The sequence below is a fragment of the Meles meles genome, chromosome 17, assembly GCF_922984935.1.
Source record: "Meles meles chromosome 17, mMelMel3.1 paternal haplotype, whole genome shotgun sequence".
Lineage (NCBI taxonomy): Eukaryota > Metazoa > Chordata > Mammalia > Carnivora > Mustelidae > Meles > Meles meles.
This window is the reverse complement of record NC_060082.1, coordinates 69,182,381-69,202,656: the sequence shown is the minus strand read 5'-3', so window position 1 is coordinate 69,202,656 and position 20,276 is coordinate 69,182,381. Positions and strand designations below refer to the sequence as shown.

General features: G+C 49.6%; 1 protein-coding gene across 1 annotated transcript; it reads right to left on the bottom strand.

Annotated features, from left to right (window-relative positions):
• Positions 1-11,450: 11,450 nt before the first annotated feature.
• Positions 11,451-19,968, bottom strand: CREG1 (cellular repressor of E1A stimulated genes 1). Its single transcript, XM_045983449.1, has 4 exons — positions 19,586-19,968; positions 16,623-16,742; positions 14,843-15,026; positions 11,451-12,589 (listed from the first exon to the last, which is right to left on the bottom strand). The coding sequence occupies exons 1-4, from the start codon at positions 19,937-19,939 to the stop codon at positions 12,567-12,569; spliced, it is 681 nt and encodes a 226-aa protein (XP_045839405.1). The 5' UTR covers positions 19,940-19,968; the 3' UTR covers positions 11,451-12,566.
• Between the last annotated feature and the right edge of the window lie 308 nt (positions 19,969-20,276).

Genomic DNA, 20,276 nt, shown 5'->3' with positions numbered 1-20,276 from the left:
GAGGTAATTAGGTGAAATGAGGTCGGGGGGTGGGGGGGGCAGGGCCTGACCTACAGAGTTAGTGTCCTTCTGGGAAGGGACACCAGAAAATTCGTTCACTCTCTGTACCCACTCAAGGAAAGACCATGTGAGCACATGGTGAGGAGGTGACCACCCTACAAACCCAGAGAACAGGCCTGGGGATGAACCCTACCTTCCCGACACCTTGATTCAGACTTTCAGCCTCTAGACTGTGAGGAATAAATTTCTGTGTTAAAGCACTCACTTATGGTATTTTGTTATTGGCAGCCCAAGCACACTAAGATAGTAAAGGTCAAGATTTTTCCCCTTTGGGCGGATATAGCTGTCTAAATTTTTCCAGTACCATTTGTTGAAAAAATTATCCTTTCTCCATTAATTGCCTTTACAATTTCATCAAAAACCCACTGGCTGTGTAAGTGTGAGTGTCCTTTGTGTTCCACCGACCCATGTCTCTGCCATTGACTTGCTTTATAGGTAGCTTCTGATTCATGTGGAGTAAGTTTTCCAGCTTTGTACTTTTTTCAAAATTGTTTCTCAAGTTCTTTTGCTTTCCTACAAACATTTTAGAATTCATTTGTACATTTCTACGTAAAAACTTGTTGGGATTTTGGTTGGGTTAACATTTATTTTATTGATCGGTGTGGGAAGAGCTGACATCATGGCAACACGGAGTCTTCCCGTGCAGGAAGACGATGCAGTGCTTGACTCGGTTAGGTCTTCGATTCTTTCAGCCAGTGCTTTGACATTGACAGCGTACAAATCTCACATATATACTTTGTAGAGTTATCCAGCAACACAGAAGTATTTCATGGTTTTGGTGCGATTTTAATGGAAATTTTTCCCATTTCAATTGTTAATTGCTAATATGTAGAAACACATTTGCTTCTTGCACATTGACCTTGTATCCTGTGGCCTTGCTAAACTTGTGTATTGTTTCAGTAACTTCTTTTAATGGCTTAAAACAATAGAAATTTGTTATCTCAGTTCTGGAGGCCAGAAGCTCAAAATCAAGGTGTCAGCATGAGGATGCCTCCTCCATATGCTCTAGTGAAGAATTCTTCCTTGCCTGTTCCCAGATGTTGGTGGCTCCCAGCCATCCTTGGCATTCCTTGTTTTATAGATACCTCCATTTTACTCACCTTTTCTTAGAGCCTTTCAAATTTTCTCCATAGATAATCATTCCAGTTGTAAATACAGACGGCTTTATTTCTTCCTTTCCAACTGGCATGCTTCCTATTTCTTTTTCTTAACTTATTACAATGGCTAGGACCTAAAGTAAGATGTTAAACAGGAAGGATGACAATAGCCCTCCTTCCTTTGTTTTTGATCTTAGAGGAAAAGTCTTTGTTAAGTGTGTCATTCGCTGAAGGTCTTTCACAAATATCCTTGGTCAGATTGAAGGGGCTTCCTTAGTTACTACGCTATGCAGAATTTTTAAAATCATGAATAGAAACTTAATTTTGTGAAATGGTTGTTCTGCATCTATTGAGATGATCATGTAGTTTCACTTCTTTGATACAATAAATTATACTAATTGATTTTTATTTGAACTCAACTTGCATTCTTGGAATAAACCCTACTTTTGTCATCAAATAAATAGAAATATATATAATCATATATATTATATATATATAATATATATAATCTCACCCTACCCTATCTCTCTAACCCTGACCCTGACCCTGACCCTGACCCTAACCCTGAACCTGACCCTGACCCTAACCCTAGCCCTAACCCTGACCCTGGCCCTGACCCTGAACCTGACCCTGACCCTGACCCTGACCCTGACCCTAAACCCTAAACCCTAAACCCTAACCCTAACCCTAACCCTAATCCCAAGTGGTGGCCAGCGGCATTACCTCGCCTTAAAGTGACACTCCCATCACAGCTCACCACGCCATCCAGTGGTGACCGTCAGCAAAGCCACACCTCCCGCGTCTCCTACTGCAGCTCGTCGCTGCCCCCAGTGGTGGCCAACGGCACTGCCACTTCTCCAAGAGTCTCACACTGCATTTCTTTTTTTTATTTATTTATTTTCAGCGTAACAGTGTTCATTGTTTTTGCACCACACCCAGTGCTCCATGCAGTACGTGCCCTCCCCATTACCCCCCACCTGGTTCCCCAGCCTCCCACCCCCCCTCACCACCCTGCCGCCCCTTCATAACCCTCTGGTTGTTTTTCAGAGTCCATAGTCTCTCATGGTTCATCTCCCCTTCCAGTTTCCCTCAACTCCCTCTCCTCTCCATCTCCCCATGTCCTCCGTGTTCTTTGTTATGCTCCACAAGTAAGTGAGACCATATGATAATTGACTCTCTCTGCTTGACTTATTTCGCTCAGCATAATCTCTTCCAGTCCCATCCATGTTGCTACAAAATTTGGGTGTTCATCCTTTCTGAGGGAGGCATAATACTCCATTGTGTATATGGACCACATCTTCCTTATCCATTCGTCTGTTGAAGGGCATCTTGGTTCTCTCCACAGTTTGGCGACCGTGGCCATTGCTGCAATAAACATGGGGGTACAGATGGCTCTTCTTTTCACTACATCTGTATCTTTGGGGTAAATACCCAGCAGTGCAATTGCAGGGTCATAGGGAAGCTCTATTCTTAATTTCTTGTTTTCTGTTTTCCAAAGTGGCTGCACCAACTTGCATTCCCACCAACAGTGTAAGAAGTTCCCCTTTCTCCACATCCTCTCCAACACCCGTTGTTTCCTGTCTTGCTAATTTTGGCCATTCTAACTGGTGTCAGGAGATATCTCAATGTGGTTTTAATTTGAATCTCCCTGATGGCTAGTGATGATGAACATTTTTTCATGTGTCTGATAGCCATTTGTATGTCTTCATTGGAGAAGTGTCTGTTCATATCTTCTGCCCATTTTTTGACATGATTATCTGTTTTGTGTGTGTTGAGTTTGAGGAGTTCTTTATAGACCCTGGATATCAACCTTTTGTCTGTACTGTCATTTGCAAATATCTTCTCCCATTCCGTGGGTTGCCTCTTTGTTTTGTTGACTGTTTCCTTTGCTGTGCAGAAGCTTTTGATCTTGATGAAGTCCCAAAAGTTCTTTCAAGATATGTCTCACACTTCATTTCACCGCCACTTCCAGCGTCGGGATCCTTCACTGCCACTCCTTCCAGCGCCTTACATGGCATTTCAGCACTTATCAGCACAGTGGGGACAAGCTGCAATGCCACGTCTGTCTCTGGTCCACAGACTCAGGCTGGCTTTCTGCGCACGCTCACTGGACATCTGCCAACACGTGCCCTCACTGCTGCCATCAGGCACGCAATCAGGGAGCCAGGCATGCGGGGAGGCAGGCACGGCACGGGGGTGTCTTCAGGCCTGTTGGGGGATCTAGAGGCAAAGTAGCCCCAGCAGCTGCTAGGCTGGCTTCTTGACGGAGTCCACAGTGCCGTTAGTGGGATCCAGATCGCTTTAATGCCCTCCGAGTGTCCGACCTGCCACCTTCCCAGTTTCTTCCTGCCCCAGGGTGTAGCTCAGGCTCTAAGTGGAAGAGAGAGAAGGGGGCCTCTGTGGCAGCAGCCGGCCCAACTGCGGAAGCTGAGTGCTTACTCACGCGCTCTCACTTTCCCCCCCAGGAGAAACTGCAGCGGCCGAGAGCTCAGCCCTAAGCTGTACCAACTGGTGGGGGGGGGGGCGCCAGCTGAGGCACAACGGACTGTCACAAACTTGGTGGCTGAAGACGGCACAAATGTATCATTTCATGGTACTGTCAGTCAGAAATCCAGGCACAGCACAACCAGACTCTGCTCAGGTTCCTATGAGGCTGAAATCAAGATCGTTTAGCTGGGGTGGCTGTTCTCATCTGAGGCTCAGGAACCTGCTCTAAGTTCACTGCTTGTTGGTAAAATGTATTCCCTTACAAATATAGATCTTAAAAATGAGATCTTAATTTTCTTACTAACTTTGGCCAAGACTCTTCTCAGATCCTCCCACAGACAGTTCACAACATGGATGTTTGCCTTCTTCCCAGGAGAACCAGAGCCAATCTCTGACTTCTGCAACCAGCTTGAGAAAACTTTTAAAGGGTTTTTTAAGGGTTTGCCTGATGAGGTCAGACCCACCCACAATAACATAACATTATCACCGGAGTGATATCCCATCATATTCACAGATTCTTCCTGTAATCAAGATGATTATATAGGGCATATACAACAAAATGTGGAAATTCTGGAGACCATCTCATGATCCTGTCTCCCAAAGAAGAGCTATGAGAAAAGATGTTCCTTCTTTCTTCCTCTGTGAGGATTAGGTATGCCTGGTATTTTTCTTATCAGATGGAGGACACTTGCCTGGGAATGAAGCCAACCCAGAGGAGAACAAAACAAAAGCTGTATTAAACACAGAACACTCACTGCATCCATTGACACCCGGGATCATGCCGTATCTACAGGCCTGCCCACAGGCTTTCCCATTTCATAACCAATTAACTTTTCTTAAGCTATCGGACTTTGATTCCACACCTTGCTGCTGGAATGGCCTTGAATACCACAGATGCTGAAAATGTATGACCCCTGAGGATGCACTTGCAAATCTGCCATTTGGCTTGGGTCTTCTCTGTAAGAGTTTTACCTACTGGGCCCTTTCCCAACTCCCCAAATTATTCGTCCTGAAGAAAATTAAGTCACAAGTTTTGTTTCTTTAGTAAGGCTTGAGGGAGGAAAAGCATGCCTCCTGTCCAAACACACAGGAAAGAAAGAAATGATGAGAAGACCACACAAGGATATAAAAGATCTTCAACGGTGGCAAGGGATAGCAGAAACAATCTGGAATACGGGTGAAATTGAAGAGAAGCCGTCACAGGAGGAGATGAATTTGGATATTGCTGTTGACAGTCAAAGAGTTTCCACTGCAAACAGAACTTTTTCTGCTTTAGTGGGAATGCCTGCTTCATGGGTTACTTTCACATATATGTCATACTTAATCTTCATGATAATTCAGTAGGGTACTCAATACTGGTATATAGTTTCCATTTTATAGGTAAGGAAACTGAGACTCAGATAAGTGAGGTCATTTGCTCAAGGTCACAAAGCCAGTAAATGGTCGAATCAGGACTATAACTCAGGTTTCCTGGGTGCTGGTCCCCAGAGGTGGAACGACATGAGCTGTGGAATTGCCAGCCCCAGGTTCACAGTCCAGCCCATCCACTGACCAGCTGGCTGGCCAACGGTGGATGGTTGGAGCAATGAATAAAATGATATGTTATGTGCCCAGAATAGAGACTGTTGGGAAGAATTTGTTCCCTTTTACATCATTCAGGAGTGGTGACCATGCCCATTGTTGCCTGAGGAAAGGACTCCTGGGGGTTGTTAAATGTTTGGGGACAGATGCTGTGTGCAAGGTCCTTCTGGGAATGACAGGAGCCCAGAGGGGCGAGGCGGAGGCTGTGGATGGCAGGGAGTGGTGTGGACATGCCCTCCGGGAGGATGGAGGCCCACGACCCCAGAGCAGGGCCCCCTGTGCTTCTGACCTCATTCTGACCTTCAAAGTTCTTGAGCACCAGGTGGGGACTCAGTGCCTCTGCTCACGTGCATTACATAGACATGGTTCCAGTTCCTGGGTTGGTGGAGGTGAGGAGTTTAGCCCCAAAACACCTATCAAGTATATTCCTGGACATCTGAGGAAATACAAAATCATCGTCTGCAATGGGCAAGCTTCAACCCATGAGACACCAGGACATCTGCGAGCCCAGTCCTCATTATGGGCTGGCAGTGGATGTTCTTCACGAACCCCTCACCGCCGCCGCGGCTTCTCCTCTCCACTGCTCTACTACACCGTCTTCCTCCCAGTGTGGGGCCACCAGGTGCTGCCTCTGTGGGAGGCAAACTGAGGAGCTGGTCCCACTCTGTCCTTAACTTGCTGTGTCATCTTGACCAGACCACTGGGCCTCTCTAGGGCTTGGTGTCCTGTGCTGTTAGACAAAGGGGCGGAACTGCCAGGGGAGTTTTTCTTACTTGAGACTGAAAAACACCATGAAAAGTAGATGCGAGGCTGTGGGTTCCTCCGTCAGAAAAGCAGCTCTCCAGGACTGCCCAGTCTCACGAGGCCCAGGACGTACGCGAGGCTGAAGAAGCACTTGTTAGAGAAGGGGGATGGTCTTTATTTGTGTTTATAATCGAAGCATTAAAAACAATTAAGCACTTTCTTCTTGTTGTCTTTAAAAAAAAGGAAAGATGGAAGGGTAAACCAGATGGCCCCCACCTGCTGTCTTCTAGCTTGAAATTATATTTACGGATAATTGTTCCTGCCTCTCCCGTGCCCCACCCCCCCTGCCTTTTACCCCTGCCTGTGTCTACCCCCTGCACCATTTTGACTAAAGCAGCAGCCGGTGACTGCCTTGTGTCCAGGCTTCCATAGGAGGGTGTTAAAAGAAACCACAGGCCCAAAATGGAGTCATTAATGCTAAAACCACATCACCAGACCAAGGCTTAATACCTAACCTAATTACAGTTTCAGCCTTCTCCAGGAATGTAGTCTCAACCAGTCAGTCTGGAATCTTCTGATCACTACCAATGAGGAAATCTGCCACATGACCCCTTTTCTTCTCCCAAAGAAAGATGATGTAATCCACTCTTTCCTTGTCTCTGCCCCCTTCAGCCGTAGAAGCTTCCCATTTCGTATAGCTCCTGGGAGCTCCCCTCTTTCTGGATGAGATGCTCCCTGAGTCGTCCATCATCCAACAAACCAATTAGATCGTCACAGTTCACTGTCGGTTTGCAAGGCTCTACCCCTTCTTACAGCACTGGAGTGGCTCTGACTCCACGCAGACTGCATTTTGAGCATCTGTAAGGGGGACGGACCCCATGAGGTTGCATGGCATGGAGGCAGCTGGTAACTTGGAAGTCCCCTCTCAGCCCAGTCCTGCCCTGCCCAGACTCCCCACCCCCACCCAGTCCAGGCCCGTGTCCTCCTGTTCAAGGAATAAGTCTGATGGAAGCCCACTTCTGGGGACTGCTGGGCAGGGACAGAAGGGTCCCCACAGTAGACCTTTACAGCTCATGGACAGTCACCAACTTAGGAGAAAGGTAAGGTTGTTAAAATAGACAAACAAGGGCCCGGAACTCCAGCAGGGCACCAGGTCTGGCCCCAGCATGAACAGGATTTTCCTGCTCTGGACAGCCTTTCCTGGGCACCACAGGGACCTGTAACCATGGACACGTCAAACTGAGATCTCTGGGCTCTTCTGGCTCCAAGCCCGCTGGGCCTGATCTCTTACTAGGTTCCACCACAGGACCCCAGAGCTTCGCCCCTCTCCCAGGTGTGGACATGGCACACACCCAGCACAGGGTGAGGGAGGGTCTCCTCCAGTGGCCAGTGGAGACCAGTGACTGACGCACAACAGGTGTGACCTTCTTGCGGTGTTATCACCAAGAAAATGGCTCCAGATCCTCTGTGCGCTGGCCTCAGGCTATCCCACACCAGGACGGAGATGAACTGATGCCAAGGGTCACCACCAAGCCTAGGTGTCGCCCTGACTTACAAAAGGGACCTTGAGCAGAGCACTCACCTCAGGCCACTTGGTTAAGTGCTTGAGTGGGAATCGGGTGCACTAGACCTCCGGTTGCAGGGTTCACAGCCTTCCTGTGCACCACACTGCCTGCCCCAGGAGAGGTCAGGCTGCTAGCTGTGAGACCTGGACTGTGCTTACAGGTGACCTTCGCCATTTCTTCTTTCTTTTCTTTCTTTCTTTTTTTTTTTTGAGATTTATTTATTTATTTATTTGAGAGAGAGACAGAGAGAGCATGCAGGATTGGGGGAGGGGTAAAGGGAGAAGAAGAGTCTCGAGCAGGTTCTGTGCCGAGCACAGAGCCCAATACGGGTCAGTGTCACGACTCTGAGATCACAGCCTGAGCTGAAACCAAGAGTCCGATGCTTAACCAATGGTACCACCCAGGCGCCCCTGACCTGTGCCATTCCTATACCACACAACTTTAAATACAAGTGGCAAGACATTTCTTCAATGTGATGTGGGAAACAGAGGCAGAGGAAAAATTATTGAATGTCCTTACCCACTGACAAGCCCTTGACACAGGCAGAGTGACATTCCTCCAGGGACTCAACTGCCTTTACCTTAACACTTTGCTAAGGGCAAAGGGCAATCCTAGCCTGATGACCCCCTTACCCCCCAACCAGGATCCTGTAAGTCTCCTTTAACAATTCCTTTGGAAACTTCTCTAAACCCTCCAAGATAATGTTGACAATCATTCCCAAACATATGGCCCACTGATACACATCTAAAGGGTCTCATGACAAAGGTTTTATTACTAGTAATGAATCACCTTTTTCCCAACATTAGCTAGCCCCTCAAGGGCCTGGAAACCTTGCTTCCAAAATTCCTTAGAGACTTACGCCATCCCCGACCCCCTCCCAACCTGCAAGCATTTAAGGGACCACTCCTCACAGCCCTGGGGCAGCAGATCCTCCTGCCCACAGGTCCTGACCCCGGGCTTTAATAAACCACCATTTCACACCAAAGATGCCTCAAGAATTCTTTCTTGGTGGTCAGCTCCAGAACTCATCCCACCAAACCTCACTTACGTTCAAAGACTTCATCAAAAGGACCCCTGTGAGCCAGCAGCTGAGAGGTCCCTGGATTCTTAGAGCTAGATTAAAGGACCTGGCCTGACAATGTGACCGTGGGAACACCCCCATGCTAACCATCTGGGGACTCCAATTCCCAGCCTGAAAGAAGGACAATAATGTGTGTCCCATCTACCTCTGGGGCTTGTTGCAAGGATGAGGAAAAACTGTGTATGAACTTATTTTGTAACAGTATGTCTTATGATGATGGTAACTTTTATTTTTGAGAAAACTCAACCTATTGGTTGCCAACTGATATTTGAAGCAAAGGAAAGAAAGGCAGCTAGCATTTGAGTTTTCAAATGTCCAATGTTACCAGTAACCTAAGAACTGTCAATTAAAATAAAACAACTCTATTTTTACCTGTTAAATTCAGTGCCCTGGGCATGCATTACGGTAGGCCACGTGCAGGCCTCACTGACATAAACTCTTCCGAGCAATCTGGAACAAGCACTTCAGGCTTCTGCCTCAGCCATCTAAGGACATAACAGAGATGCGGAATATACTTTATGCATAAGATCTTTCCCTTAGAGCAAGGAGGAACTGGAAGTCACTCACATGCACAAAATTGGAGAAAGTGAAAATGGCACTTAGCTCTTGTCTGCCCGGCAACCCTTTAGTCAGCCCGACTTCTCCTTCTCTTTCAGAAGCTTTGAAATTCTCCCAGCCCTTGTGGTTCTGACCACCGGCGCTGAGCTGAACCCGCCTGCAGGGAAGGACTCATGGCCCGGCTCGGCCAGTGAGGGCAGCCCACCCCGACACGGAGATTAGCGGGAATGGCTCTCTCGCCAGGGAAGGTGTACCCTCTGCGCCCTAAGATGAAACTGGCTGCAGTTAAGACCAGCGCAGTGGGAAGAGAAGCCAGGAGATGAAGACAGTGCTGAAGGAGTATTTTCAGATCAATGAACTCCTCTTTCTTACACTGCTCTGACGAGCGTTCCGGTCACTAGCAACGGGAGCGCTAACACGGACCATTAGCTGGCAGCCGGAGGAGACGGACCTGATGGGATATTCTGCAGTTAGTGTACGCCAACCTCAGGAGCGGCTTCTGGGAACATAATGAGCCTGTGGTTGAGTGAAAGAAGTGTGATTCACGATCCATACACAGCACAATATTGATTTCACAGAAAAAAATTCATGGATGCAAAAATTGGAAGCCAACACATCAAAGTATTAGCAGCCACGCTGACTGGTGAAATTATGAATTTTCAAACTTAAAAAGTTGTCCATACAGATATATATCTTACAATAAATACCAAGGGAAAAAACTAAGAAAAAGATTAAGTTTTACTGATTTATACCTCCTTTGATCCCAAAAAGGACTTAAGCTATAATGGTCTTTTCAGATGAAAATTTTAGAGCGTTTGTCTGAAGTGACAGTTTGGGATTCTCCTAAAAAATACTGACCTACCAGCTTAGCACAACAGTAGAATGCTATTTTTTTTTTCATTACTAAAACTGGTAACATGCTCCATGATCGAAAAGCAGGCTCGACTCTTCAATTACTTTGTGACCTTCAGTCTGAATATCACTAAGAAGGGAGCCATGATATTAACCCCCTCCAGTCAGGTTATTAATGCACTGATTTCATTGAACCATGCCTCATTTCCTAAAGGAGTTTTCCCCACCCCACTCCATGTCTCCAGGGAATCTGAACCTGAACTAGAAGAACAAAAACACTAATTATTGGCCATGGCCTGGTAAAGACAAGCAGACTTGACCTGCTAACCACACACCCAAGCCAACAGAACTGCGCCGAGCACAGCCGTCTGGGCTCGGTAGTCTCAGGCTCCTTAGCCATTACCTATCTTAAATTCTCTTTTCTTGCTCAGGGCCTACCTCGTTCTCTGCCAAATCCAGTCTTCATTTGAGACACTCGTCCCCTCTGGTAAAGGCAAGGGCTCCGACCCTCTGTTGCTGCAGGTGGGCACAAGGGGCTCTGAAGGAAAGGACATGGAGGAAGTGGTAACTCCATGGACGCTTAGCAGCGGCAGTAGCGGACCAGGCCCCTGCTTCTCCTCTTACCCCCACCGGGCTACTTTTACCCCGTGTGGCCTCATCAAGGCTGTTCTCCCCTAACCTGACCCATGGTGTCATTCCTGGGGACTTGAGAGGCTCCAAGGACAAGAACCCAGCATCTCCACAGAGGGGTCTAGGGCCTCTCTGGTGGTCAGTCGGAGCATGACAGACATGCTCTCAGTGGAACAGTGGTTGGCTTTCCGGTGACCACTGGGTCTTACCGAACACAGAGGTTTTCGTACGGCACCAAGTGGGGAAGGGAGAAATCACAGTCAGTGAGTGAAGGGAGAAAAGCAGATACACACCCTCAATCTGATTCTATCCCAAGTTCCCTCGGTGCCCAAAGCCCCACAGGAAGGCAGCCAACGGCTGATCACGTAACCGCTCTGCTAAAATAAAAATGCAAAAGGGTTTCGACCCCAGACAGTGAAAGCATAATAAATATGAACATCCATGTGGAAGAAAACAGACCCAACACATTCACGAAAATAATGCTTTTAATTATTTTGAGTGAAAAGCCCATTTTAGCAAGTTCAATATAAATCATTTTTCTTTTTTTTTTTTTTTTTAGATTTATTTTTTTGACAGATAGAGATTACAAGTAGGCAGAGAGGCAGGCAGAGAGAGAGAGAGAGAGGAGGAAGCAGGCTCCCAGCCAAGCAGAGAGACCGATGCGGGGCTCGATCCCAGGACCCTGGGATCATGACCTGAGCCGAAGGCAGAGGCTTTAACCCGCTGAGCCACCCAGGCGCCCCATAAATCATTTTTCTTAAACAGAAGCTGTTTGCTAGATTTTGGGTAAGTTCATTTTGTAGTAACAATGCGTATTCCTCTTGCTTTCTTAGCCACGTAAGCGTCCGGCAGCTTGGCTCCTGACACCCCTCTTGATGAAGGATCTTCCCTCATCTTCTGAAATCATGTGTGTAGACAATAAAACCAGTTTCTTCTTTCCTGAAGAAATGTGACTGTTTCTCTTTAACGTTATCTTCTCCCTCCTGACCTGACTTAGGCAGGAAGAGCACAGAAGCCATTTAAAGATTCTGAGCACTGCGGCCCCCTGCTGAGAGGGCATTATTTAAAAAGCTACAAAGTGCAGCCCGGGGCATTGGGTTTGGGCACTGGCGTAAGCTGGTCTATGTCTGGTAAACTGTACTTAAACAGAGCACCGGAAAATGATACACAAAATTCCCCACATCCTTTCTTCTTTTGCAAGCCCATTTGGGGGAGAAAAATAAAATAAAGTGTACATATATGTGGGTGTGTATTTTGAGTGGACGACACAGATTATACACTGTCCACTTTAATGGGGAAATCAAATTCAGGAAAGGTTTATGAACTTCTTCTGTTCCAGGGAATTATCACTTTAATTTGAAAAGTGAAAGAAAAAAAAAGGAATTTGTAAGAAATGGTTTTGCCCCATGTTGGATCAACAACTCCCCAAGACTGTCAGGCACAAATGGACCACAAGGAGGAGGGTTTGGCACAATTACACACGTGCACAGTCACACAGGCCAGCCCCACCGCTGGGCTCAGGCAGCCTGGGCACAGCCATGGCGGACTGAGGCCCACTCCCCAGCACTGTGACTTCCAGGAAGTAAGGACAAGGTGTTCCAATACCTTCCAGTGCCATCTAAGTCCAGCACTGGCTTCTCTTCAAGGAGCACTGCTGGAAAACTATTTGGAACGGACGGAATAAAACTTCCCTGATCATAATCAAAGATATCCCTCTAAGAAAATGGCTTCAAATTTTGCAAAAAAAAAATTCTAGCAACCACATCTTCCAAGAAATCCAGGAATAGCGCACCTCTATTTTTAAAAAAGCAAGCAAGCGAGGCCAACAAATCCCACTGGGAAATGTTCTAGAGAGAAACATGAGGCCTTCAGGTGTGCATAAGCCATCCACAGCCGCCTCCCGGGTGTTGTTCAGACGCCGCGTTCTGCTTCACCTGGAGAGGGGGAGAGAGAGGAAGAAGACTTACTTCGTTCAACTGAGTTGACGGATCTTACCAGGTCATCATTCTAGGGAATGGTTCAAGCAACTCCTGATCCAGAAGTTTTAAGATTTTGAGTGAATTTGAGCCACCCCAGAATACGGAAGAATTGCCTGGGTTCTGCTATCTATAGGTCTGGGGTCTGGCCCGGGAGACTGGATGTTAGCCAGCTCCCTCCCCGGTGAGCGCGGCACCCGCACCCTCTGCTAGAGCCTCTGGGATGCAGCAATGCTGAGCGGCACCCACCTGTCTGAAACGGACCCTAGTCAGCGGAACTCTGAAAGGTCAGCTTCATGGCTGCCTCTCCCTAGGATTCTGTCCTGCCTCAGACAAGGAGACATCCTGCTCTAGACTTTGGTTCTCCTCTCAGAAGGACGGAGAAACGCTCCCTCTTATCTCTGAGCTGCACAAAAGGCTCCCTAGTCTGCGTAAGAAAATGCGAACCTCAAATTTATCTATGCCACTCACTCACTCAACATGGAGACTTACAGACAAGCACATTTTTATTTTCTTATTAAAGCCAGCACTGCCCTTGGGCATGTTACTTATACACAAATAATGTCTTTCAGAGATCGCCACATCTTGTCAAAGCAAACATTAACCTTGTGTCGTGGGCCTGTCGTCTTACTGGCCATCTCCTGGATAATTCACTGCCAGGTCATCATGTTTCAAGGGCTTCCTATAAAGTAAGGTGGCTTTGTCAGGCCAGGAGAGAATCGCTAGCCTGTGCCTCGCCTCCTGCGTGCCCGGAATCAAAGTAAATGCGGTGAGTGCTGGGTTCCTCATTCACCCAGAGAAGCTGAGAATTCAAATCATCAAATTATCAGCCTGAGGAGCCACCTGCTCTGAGCCATGTACTGTCCTAGACCCTGTTTGGGAATGAATTAATGAATGAATAAAAGAAGTAAAGAAATAAATCTGAGCTTTGCTGGTGAAGAAACTGACAAGGGCGATGGGAAGTCAACAGTTCAATGTGGAACTATGTGGAATGAAGAAACGCTGGGAGGGGCGCCTGGGTGGCTCAGTGGATTAAGCCGCTGCCTTCGGCTCCGGTCATGATCTAGGGTCCTGGGATCGAGCCCCGCATCGGGCTCTCTGCTCAGTAGGGAGCCTGCTTCCCTCTTTCTCTCTGCCTGCCTCTCTGCCTACTTGTGATTTCTGTCTGTCAAATAAATAAATAAAATCTTTAAAAAAAAAAAAAAAAGAAAAGAAACGCTGGGAACATAAGCCCCCAAGTGAGCTACAGTCTACGGAGCAGCTGCTGGGCCTGGAGGAGGGCAGCTAGGCCACCCACCTTGTCACCGGGAAAAAACTGTATTCGGTATTCCCTCATTGGAGCCCTGATCTAATTTCAAAGGATCTAATCACACCCTTCTTTCCTGTCCTTTTCCCATCTTCAGGCTATTTTCTTCTTCATTCTCTCCCGGGACCCCTCAGGGGTTGACCTCCTCTAGCCCCAAGTGTCCACGTCCTGGTGGGTACCCCACACGGCACCCCCAGCACTCACAGCACCGAGGCTGACAGGAAAGGGGCCACGTGCGCACTCAGATGTGGACCATTCACAGTCCAGGAGCACCCAAGTCTGATTCTCATGGGAAAAGGCCATCACAGGTCAGTCAGGGCCCCAAAGCATCGCCTCAAAACGAGGTTTCAACCTGGCATTCAAGCCTGTAGACAGAGCTCCGGGGTTGTGAACTTAGATGGAAAAGAGATGTTTTCATTTCCATTAAGCTCTAATTGAAATGTATCATTTCCTTCCATGATGAATGTGGACAGCAAAGCCCAGCAGATGCGTATCTGTGACAGTCAGCCACAGAAATGAAGAAAGCAGCTACTCTCACCTCACGTTAGGTAGTGGCGAAGGCCATAAAATACTCAGTCCTCACTACGCAGAAAGTACAGTAATGTTACAGGCTCACTATTAAATCTTAATGTGTTCATTAAAAAGTCAACATATTACAACACCACACATTTAAAAAATGTTTTTATAAACGTATTTCAATAGAGTCAACCTCCGCTGTACTGCCGATGTGTTTTATACACCTAAATCTGTTATTCTGAGGGGGTGTCATAGGTTTTACCAGGGTGTTAAAAGGGTCGGTTCGTGGTCTACACAACAGTGAAACCCCCCTCCCCCCGCTTTAAAAGACTGAGGGCTGCCAATCAGAGCTGCGGTACTCGAAAGAGGAGAGACGGGCACACACTCACGGAAAGTGACATTGTAATATTCTTCAGGGGTCACTATTTTTGCTCCACCGAAGTAGTCCAGGACCCAGATGTTGGTTATGTTCAACTTGGCAAAGAACCAATTATGGCTGGACGGCCAGGTTTTCATCTCGGGGTGTCGGACAAACAGGGAATGCTTGGCAAAGCCCATTTCCGTCTGGTTCACCTAAAGGGTTTTATACATGACATGAATGACTCGTGGCAACCACACTCTGTGTTCTGGCCTGCTAAGGGGGCGTGATTCTAGAATCCTGACGAGTTTCTTTAGTTACCAGCTCAAGAAATCAGGAGAAAACTGCAGGAAGCATGCAGAAAAACAGAAACATCCGGGAGCTCCGATGTGGTGGTACAGATCTCCTGAGGTGGGGAATCACCACGAGGACCGCCTTCCACTGCTTGGCAGTCCCTCCAAGCTGCCAGAGTAACTGGCACAGGGCGTAGCATAAAATGTTGGGGTGCTCACGCCGTGTCACGTCAGCCCACGGACCCCGTAACAAGCCCGTGTTCAACATGGAGAGGCAAACCCACAGACGAAGGTCTCGGGAGGCGAGTCGAAATCGAGAGCATCGGCTGTCCCCTCCCTGCCCCGTTCCCGCCTCTCTCCTACTCGTGAAATGCAGCTGCACAGAGGCACCCACATGGAACTTCCAGACCGCGGATCAGATTTGTCTGGACAAGGTCAAGAAGCATATCTGCCGGCAGGGAAGTCGCTCGGTGCCGGGACACCTGGCCCTCTGCCTTGCCGCATTCACAGCACGAAGTTCACATCTGGTGTTTCAGCTTACACCGTCCGCTCCCTGCCCTAAGCCACTGTTAGCAGAGACAAGGAGCCCCATGGGAAATACCAGGCAGTGTACCACATGGCCAGCGGCAGAGGGCTCTGGCTGAACGGGTGTTCCTTACAGAGTTGCTGAGCAGCTGTTACATCTGTTCAGCTTCAAAAACTCATTCGGGGGCGCCTGGGTGGCTTAAAGGTGGGTTAAAGCCTCTGCCTTCGGCTCAGGTCATGATCTCAGGGTCCTGGGATCGAGCCCCGCATCGGGCTCTCTGCTCCGCGGGGAGCCTGCTTCCTGCTCTCTCTCTGCCTGCCTCTCTACCTACTTGTGATCTCTGTCTGCCAAATAAATTGATAAAGGGGCACCTGGGTGGCTCAGTGGGTTAAAGCCTCTGCCTTCGGCTCAGGTCATGATCTCAGGGTCCTGGGATCGAGCCCCGCATCGGGCTCTCTGCTCCGCGAGGAGCCTGCTTCCTTCTCTCTCTCTGCCTGCCTCTCTGCCTAGTTGTGATTTCTCTCTGTCAAATAAATAAAATTTAAAAATAAATAAATAGACAAAATCTTTTAAAAAAAAACTTGTTCGTTTTCTGCATAAATATCTTATTGAATATCTATAAGAAATCAACCAATTTAAACCTTTAGTTTTCATCAACACACACATTAGAACATATTCTCACTTTGTATCTCAAGCACAAATCATTTTCATTTTGTTCTTAAATTCTTTCTTGGGGCGCCTGGGTGGCTCAGTGGGTTAAGGATCTGCCTTCGGCTCAGGCCATAATCTCAGGGTTCTGGGATGGAGCCCCACATCGGGCTCCTTGCTCAGTGGGGAGCCTGCTTCTCCTTCTCCTTCTGCCACTCCCCCTGCTTGTGCTCTCTTGCTCTCTCAAATAAATAAAATCTTAAATTAAAAAAAGATATCTCTTCTTTTATTGTTAATAGATGGTGCCTGTCTAAAACCCATTTCTGTTCTTGTTAACTACTCACCTTGGTAACGGTTCCTGACAGTATTATGTGAACACAGAGGGGACTTTGGGGATCAAATCCCTGCTTCCTGCAGAAGTTCGTCTGTGCCAAAGACATGGTCAGCGTAGCATGTGGATTTTCCTGTATAGAGAAAATAAAGATCCTCGCATGTGAGGTTTTGTGTCTGGAGTCAACCTCACAAGTCACATGCACATTGTCCCTAGAGCTGAGCGTTCTTCAAGGAAACAATGAGAAAATGACTAGTTGTGTAGAGACTGATCTTGACCCTTCTGCCCAAAATGCAGGGGCTAGGGTCCTGTATTAAAAATTAACCAAGCCACTCTTTTTTCTTAAACTCTTAATGTTTCACATTCACCAGGGAAATGACAATTATGGTGTCACCCAGATACAAGGCTGGTCTAGACCTTCATCGAAAAATCTAAAGGGTTAGACTCTAGTATGAAACTAGGGCATAAAAATACACAGTTGTTCAACGAATTGCACAATTTAACCAAGAAAGTTGCTGAATCATGTTTTCTGGTTATCTTAGGCTAGCAGAAATTGTGTGATTTCAAAATTGGAGAAGTTGTCCATTCCTGCTTTAGCAATAAGAGAAGAATGCTTAGACTCAAAAAGTGAGGCAAGCAAAATTCTTCCTTCTTTTTCAGAAATCAGCTTCAGGAAAGGCACTGTTGACAAATCACAGCAAAATTCGAATGTTGCATTTAGTACTTTAAACTCCAAGCAGCTTGTGTGGAAAATTCTGCCATCTCATGGTGACCTATCAAAACAAGTTTCAGGAGAGCTCCTTGAAATCATTTAGCCAAACATTTACTGTCTGTGCACTATTAGGCAAGAAGCCATAGGAGACTAAAAAAAGGTCTCTCATTTCTCTGTGACTTTATAATCAACTGAAAAGTCAGACATAAACAGAACTTAAATAATGCAAAATGACACAGAAGAAATCAGAAGACAATATATAACTAACTATCAAGTGAATGGTACAGTTAAGTGTATTTGGGGTTTAAGATGTCAACACAGCCTGGAGTAATACGGACTCTATGGAGAGCCTTATAAGATACTCAAAATCAGGACAGAAGTGGGATGATGTATTAACGGTAATGGGAATTTCAAAAACAGAACTGGGGAAATGTGGCACGTGGTTGTGAGTAATGAGAAACCCAAACTGCTTGAAAAAGAGGTTTTGGGGGGGGGTGGGAAGATGTAGGAGAGGTGGCAGGGGGTGGGGGAGTGAGGGGGGCTCAAGTCCAAGCTAAGGAGCCAGGACTGTGCTCTGCAGGCTGGCATCTGTCTGTGCCTTCCAAGAACCACCTGCATGGGGAACTTGTGAAAATGCTGATTTCCGGGCTCCATTCCCAGGCCTGGTATTTGTACTTTGAGCAAACATCCCAAGTGAATCTTACACAGCTCTAGACAGCCAGATATTAAAGGTCTCTGGGCAGAGGGAAATGCTATGTGATATTCTGTTCCTATAAATCTGGTGGGTAGGGTGACAGGGAGAAGACAGAGGTCCGGAGGAGGAGGAGAAGAAGGTATAAATCAACCTGACTCTGAACTGATGGGACCAAGTCAGACTAATTCCGATGTGGCCACACCGTTTCACTGCCATCCTGGAAACCTGAAATCCCAGAGAGGTTCCCTACACCATCTCTCTAGACATGTCAAAGACCTGGGCTGGAGTTCTACCTGGCAGCCATTAGTGGCAGGGCACAGGTGACTCCCTGCACCTGAGTCTTAGTTGTCCTCCTTCCTACAAAGCAGGTGACTGTATCAGTGAGAGTTTAAAAATAATCGTGGACAGCAGTAGTTCTCAATCCCCCTCCTCATTAGAAGGATCAGGGAGGAATTGGGGAGTTGGTTGTTTTGGTTTTTTTTTCCAATAAAACATGTTTTTAATACAATACCCAGGCACTTATTTTTTAAAGTCCTCCCGGGTGAGTGTGCTTCCAGCCCAGGCTGAGCATCGCTGGTGTGGAATGAGCCTGCTTTGGGCAAATGCCCGAGTTGGGGGCGGCTGGGAATAAGGACGGGATGGACGGAGGTGTGTGTCTTACAAAGAGCAGCGGTTTCTGATTTTGCTTCAGGTCCCCAGGGGCACGGGCCTTGCAGGGAGCTAATCTGGAGTCTGCATTTCCGAATGTTGGTAGCGACACCAGGCCCTCCGCCGCCGCTCCCGCACAAGCACAGTCCGGCGGCCCGCGGCCGTCGGAACCTCGGACGGTGCCGAAGTCCAGTTACACCCGCAGTGAGAGGCAACCACGGCTCCTAACGAAACGGACGCGGCACCAAGCGCTGTCTCACGGGGAGAAGGTGCTCGGTCTGTCCGGACCAGCTCGCGTGCAGGACCGCCTGGGCTGGTGACAGTGCGGAGACGGCGACCGTGTCCAGGGGGAGGGAGGCGGGGCTGGGGCGACCCGGACTCGGCCGGCCCGACCGACACCATCTCAGGAGAAGCAGGTGCTTCGACGCGCCCTTGACTCCAGGCGCGTGAACGAGGACGTGGACGCGCGGCCAGGGGTGCGGGGGAGCCGCTGTGACTCCCCATGAAAACGCAACGAGCCGCGTGCGCGCCAGAGAAACCGGTCTGGGGGCACGTCCCGGTCACCGCCGCCCTTCCGCGACCCGAATCGGGGAGCGGCGGGCCCGGCGCGGCGCCCCGAGTCACTCGGCCTGAGCCGCGGGTTCTTCACCCGCAGCCCGTCCCGGACTCCGCACGGCGCTCGCCCTCGAGCGGCGGAGCGGGGCGGCGGGACCCCGGGGGGCGGCGAGCCCGGCCCTGGCGCGCGCCGGGCGGAGACGAGCCCCCGGACCTCGCCCCAGCCCGCTCCTTGCCGGACGGCCGCGGCACGGGGGCCCCAGAGGCTCCGGCCGGCACCCGCGGGGCGTCTCGGCTTCGGGCCGCGGAAGCCCAACTCCCCGCCCCGAGAGACCGAGCGGAGAAGCCCCCGCCCCGCCGCGCTCACCCGCAGGTCGCCGGCCGACAGCTGCAGCGGGCTCAGGTAGAAGTAGGGCGCGCCGCGGCCCGCGCCCGGGGGCCCGTCGCTGAGCGACAGCACGTCCGCGAAGGCCCGTCCGCGCACCGCGGGCTGCGCCGACACCGTGGCCAGCGCGCCCCAGTCGGACACGTGCGTCACGAAGCGGGCCACGCGCGCCGCGTCCTCGCGGGGCGGCAGCGGCGGCAGCGGCGCGGCGGCGTCCCAGTCGCCGTGACCCCGGCCGCCCCGGCCCCGCGCCGGCGCCACCAGCAGCGCCACCAGCGCCGGCGCCAGCAGCGCGGCGACCAGAGCGCGCGCGGACCCGCCGGATCGGCCCGTCATGCTCGTGACCCGGGAGCGACTGCGCAGCGTCGCGACCCACCGGGGTCGAGCGTCAGTCGCGCCCTCCCGGCCCCGCCCACGGCGGCGCGGGCTGGTCACGCCCCTCCGAGGGACCAATCGGCGTCCGGGGCGGTGCGGAGCCTCTCGCTCCCGGCCCCGCCCACGGCGGCGACCGCGATCACGCCCCCTCCGGGGGGACCAATCGGCGTCCGGGGCGGCGGAGGATCCCATCGGCGCGGAGCCTCGCGCTCCCGGCCCCGCCCACGGCGGCGACCGCGACCACGCCCCCTCCGGGGGGACCAATCGGCGTCCGGGGCGGTGGCGGAGGCGGGCCCCT

What these genes read in the sequence shown, in the direction of transcription:
- CREG1 (XM_045983449.1), bottom strand. Translation starts at nt 19,939, where the DNA reads ATGACGGGCCGATCCGGCGGGTCCGCGCGCGCTCTGGTCGCCGCGCTG. An exon ending in TGTCGGCCGGCGACCTGCGG is followed by an intron (nt 16,743 to 19,585) that starts GTGAGCGCGGCG and finishes TTCTCTATACAG; the next exon opens with GAAAATCCACATGCTACGCT. An exon ending in ATATTACAATGTCACTTTCC is followed by an intron (nt 12,590 to 14,842) that starts GTGAGTGTGTGC and finishes CCCCCTCTCCAG; the next exon opens with GTGAAGCAGAACGCGGCGTC.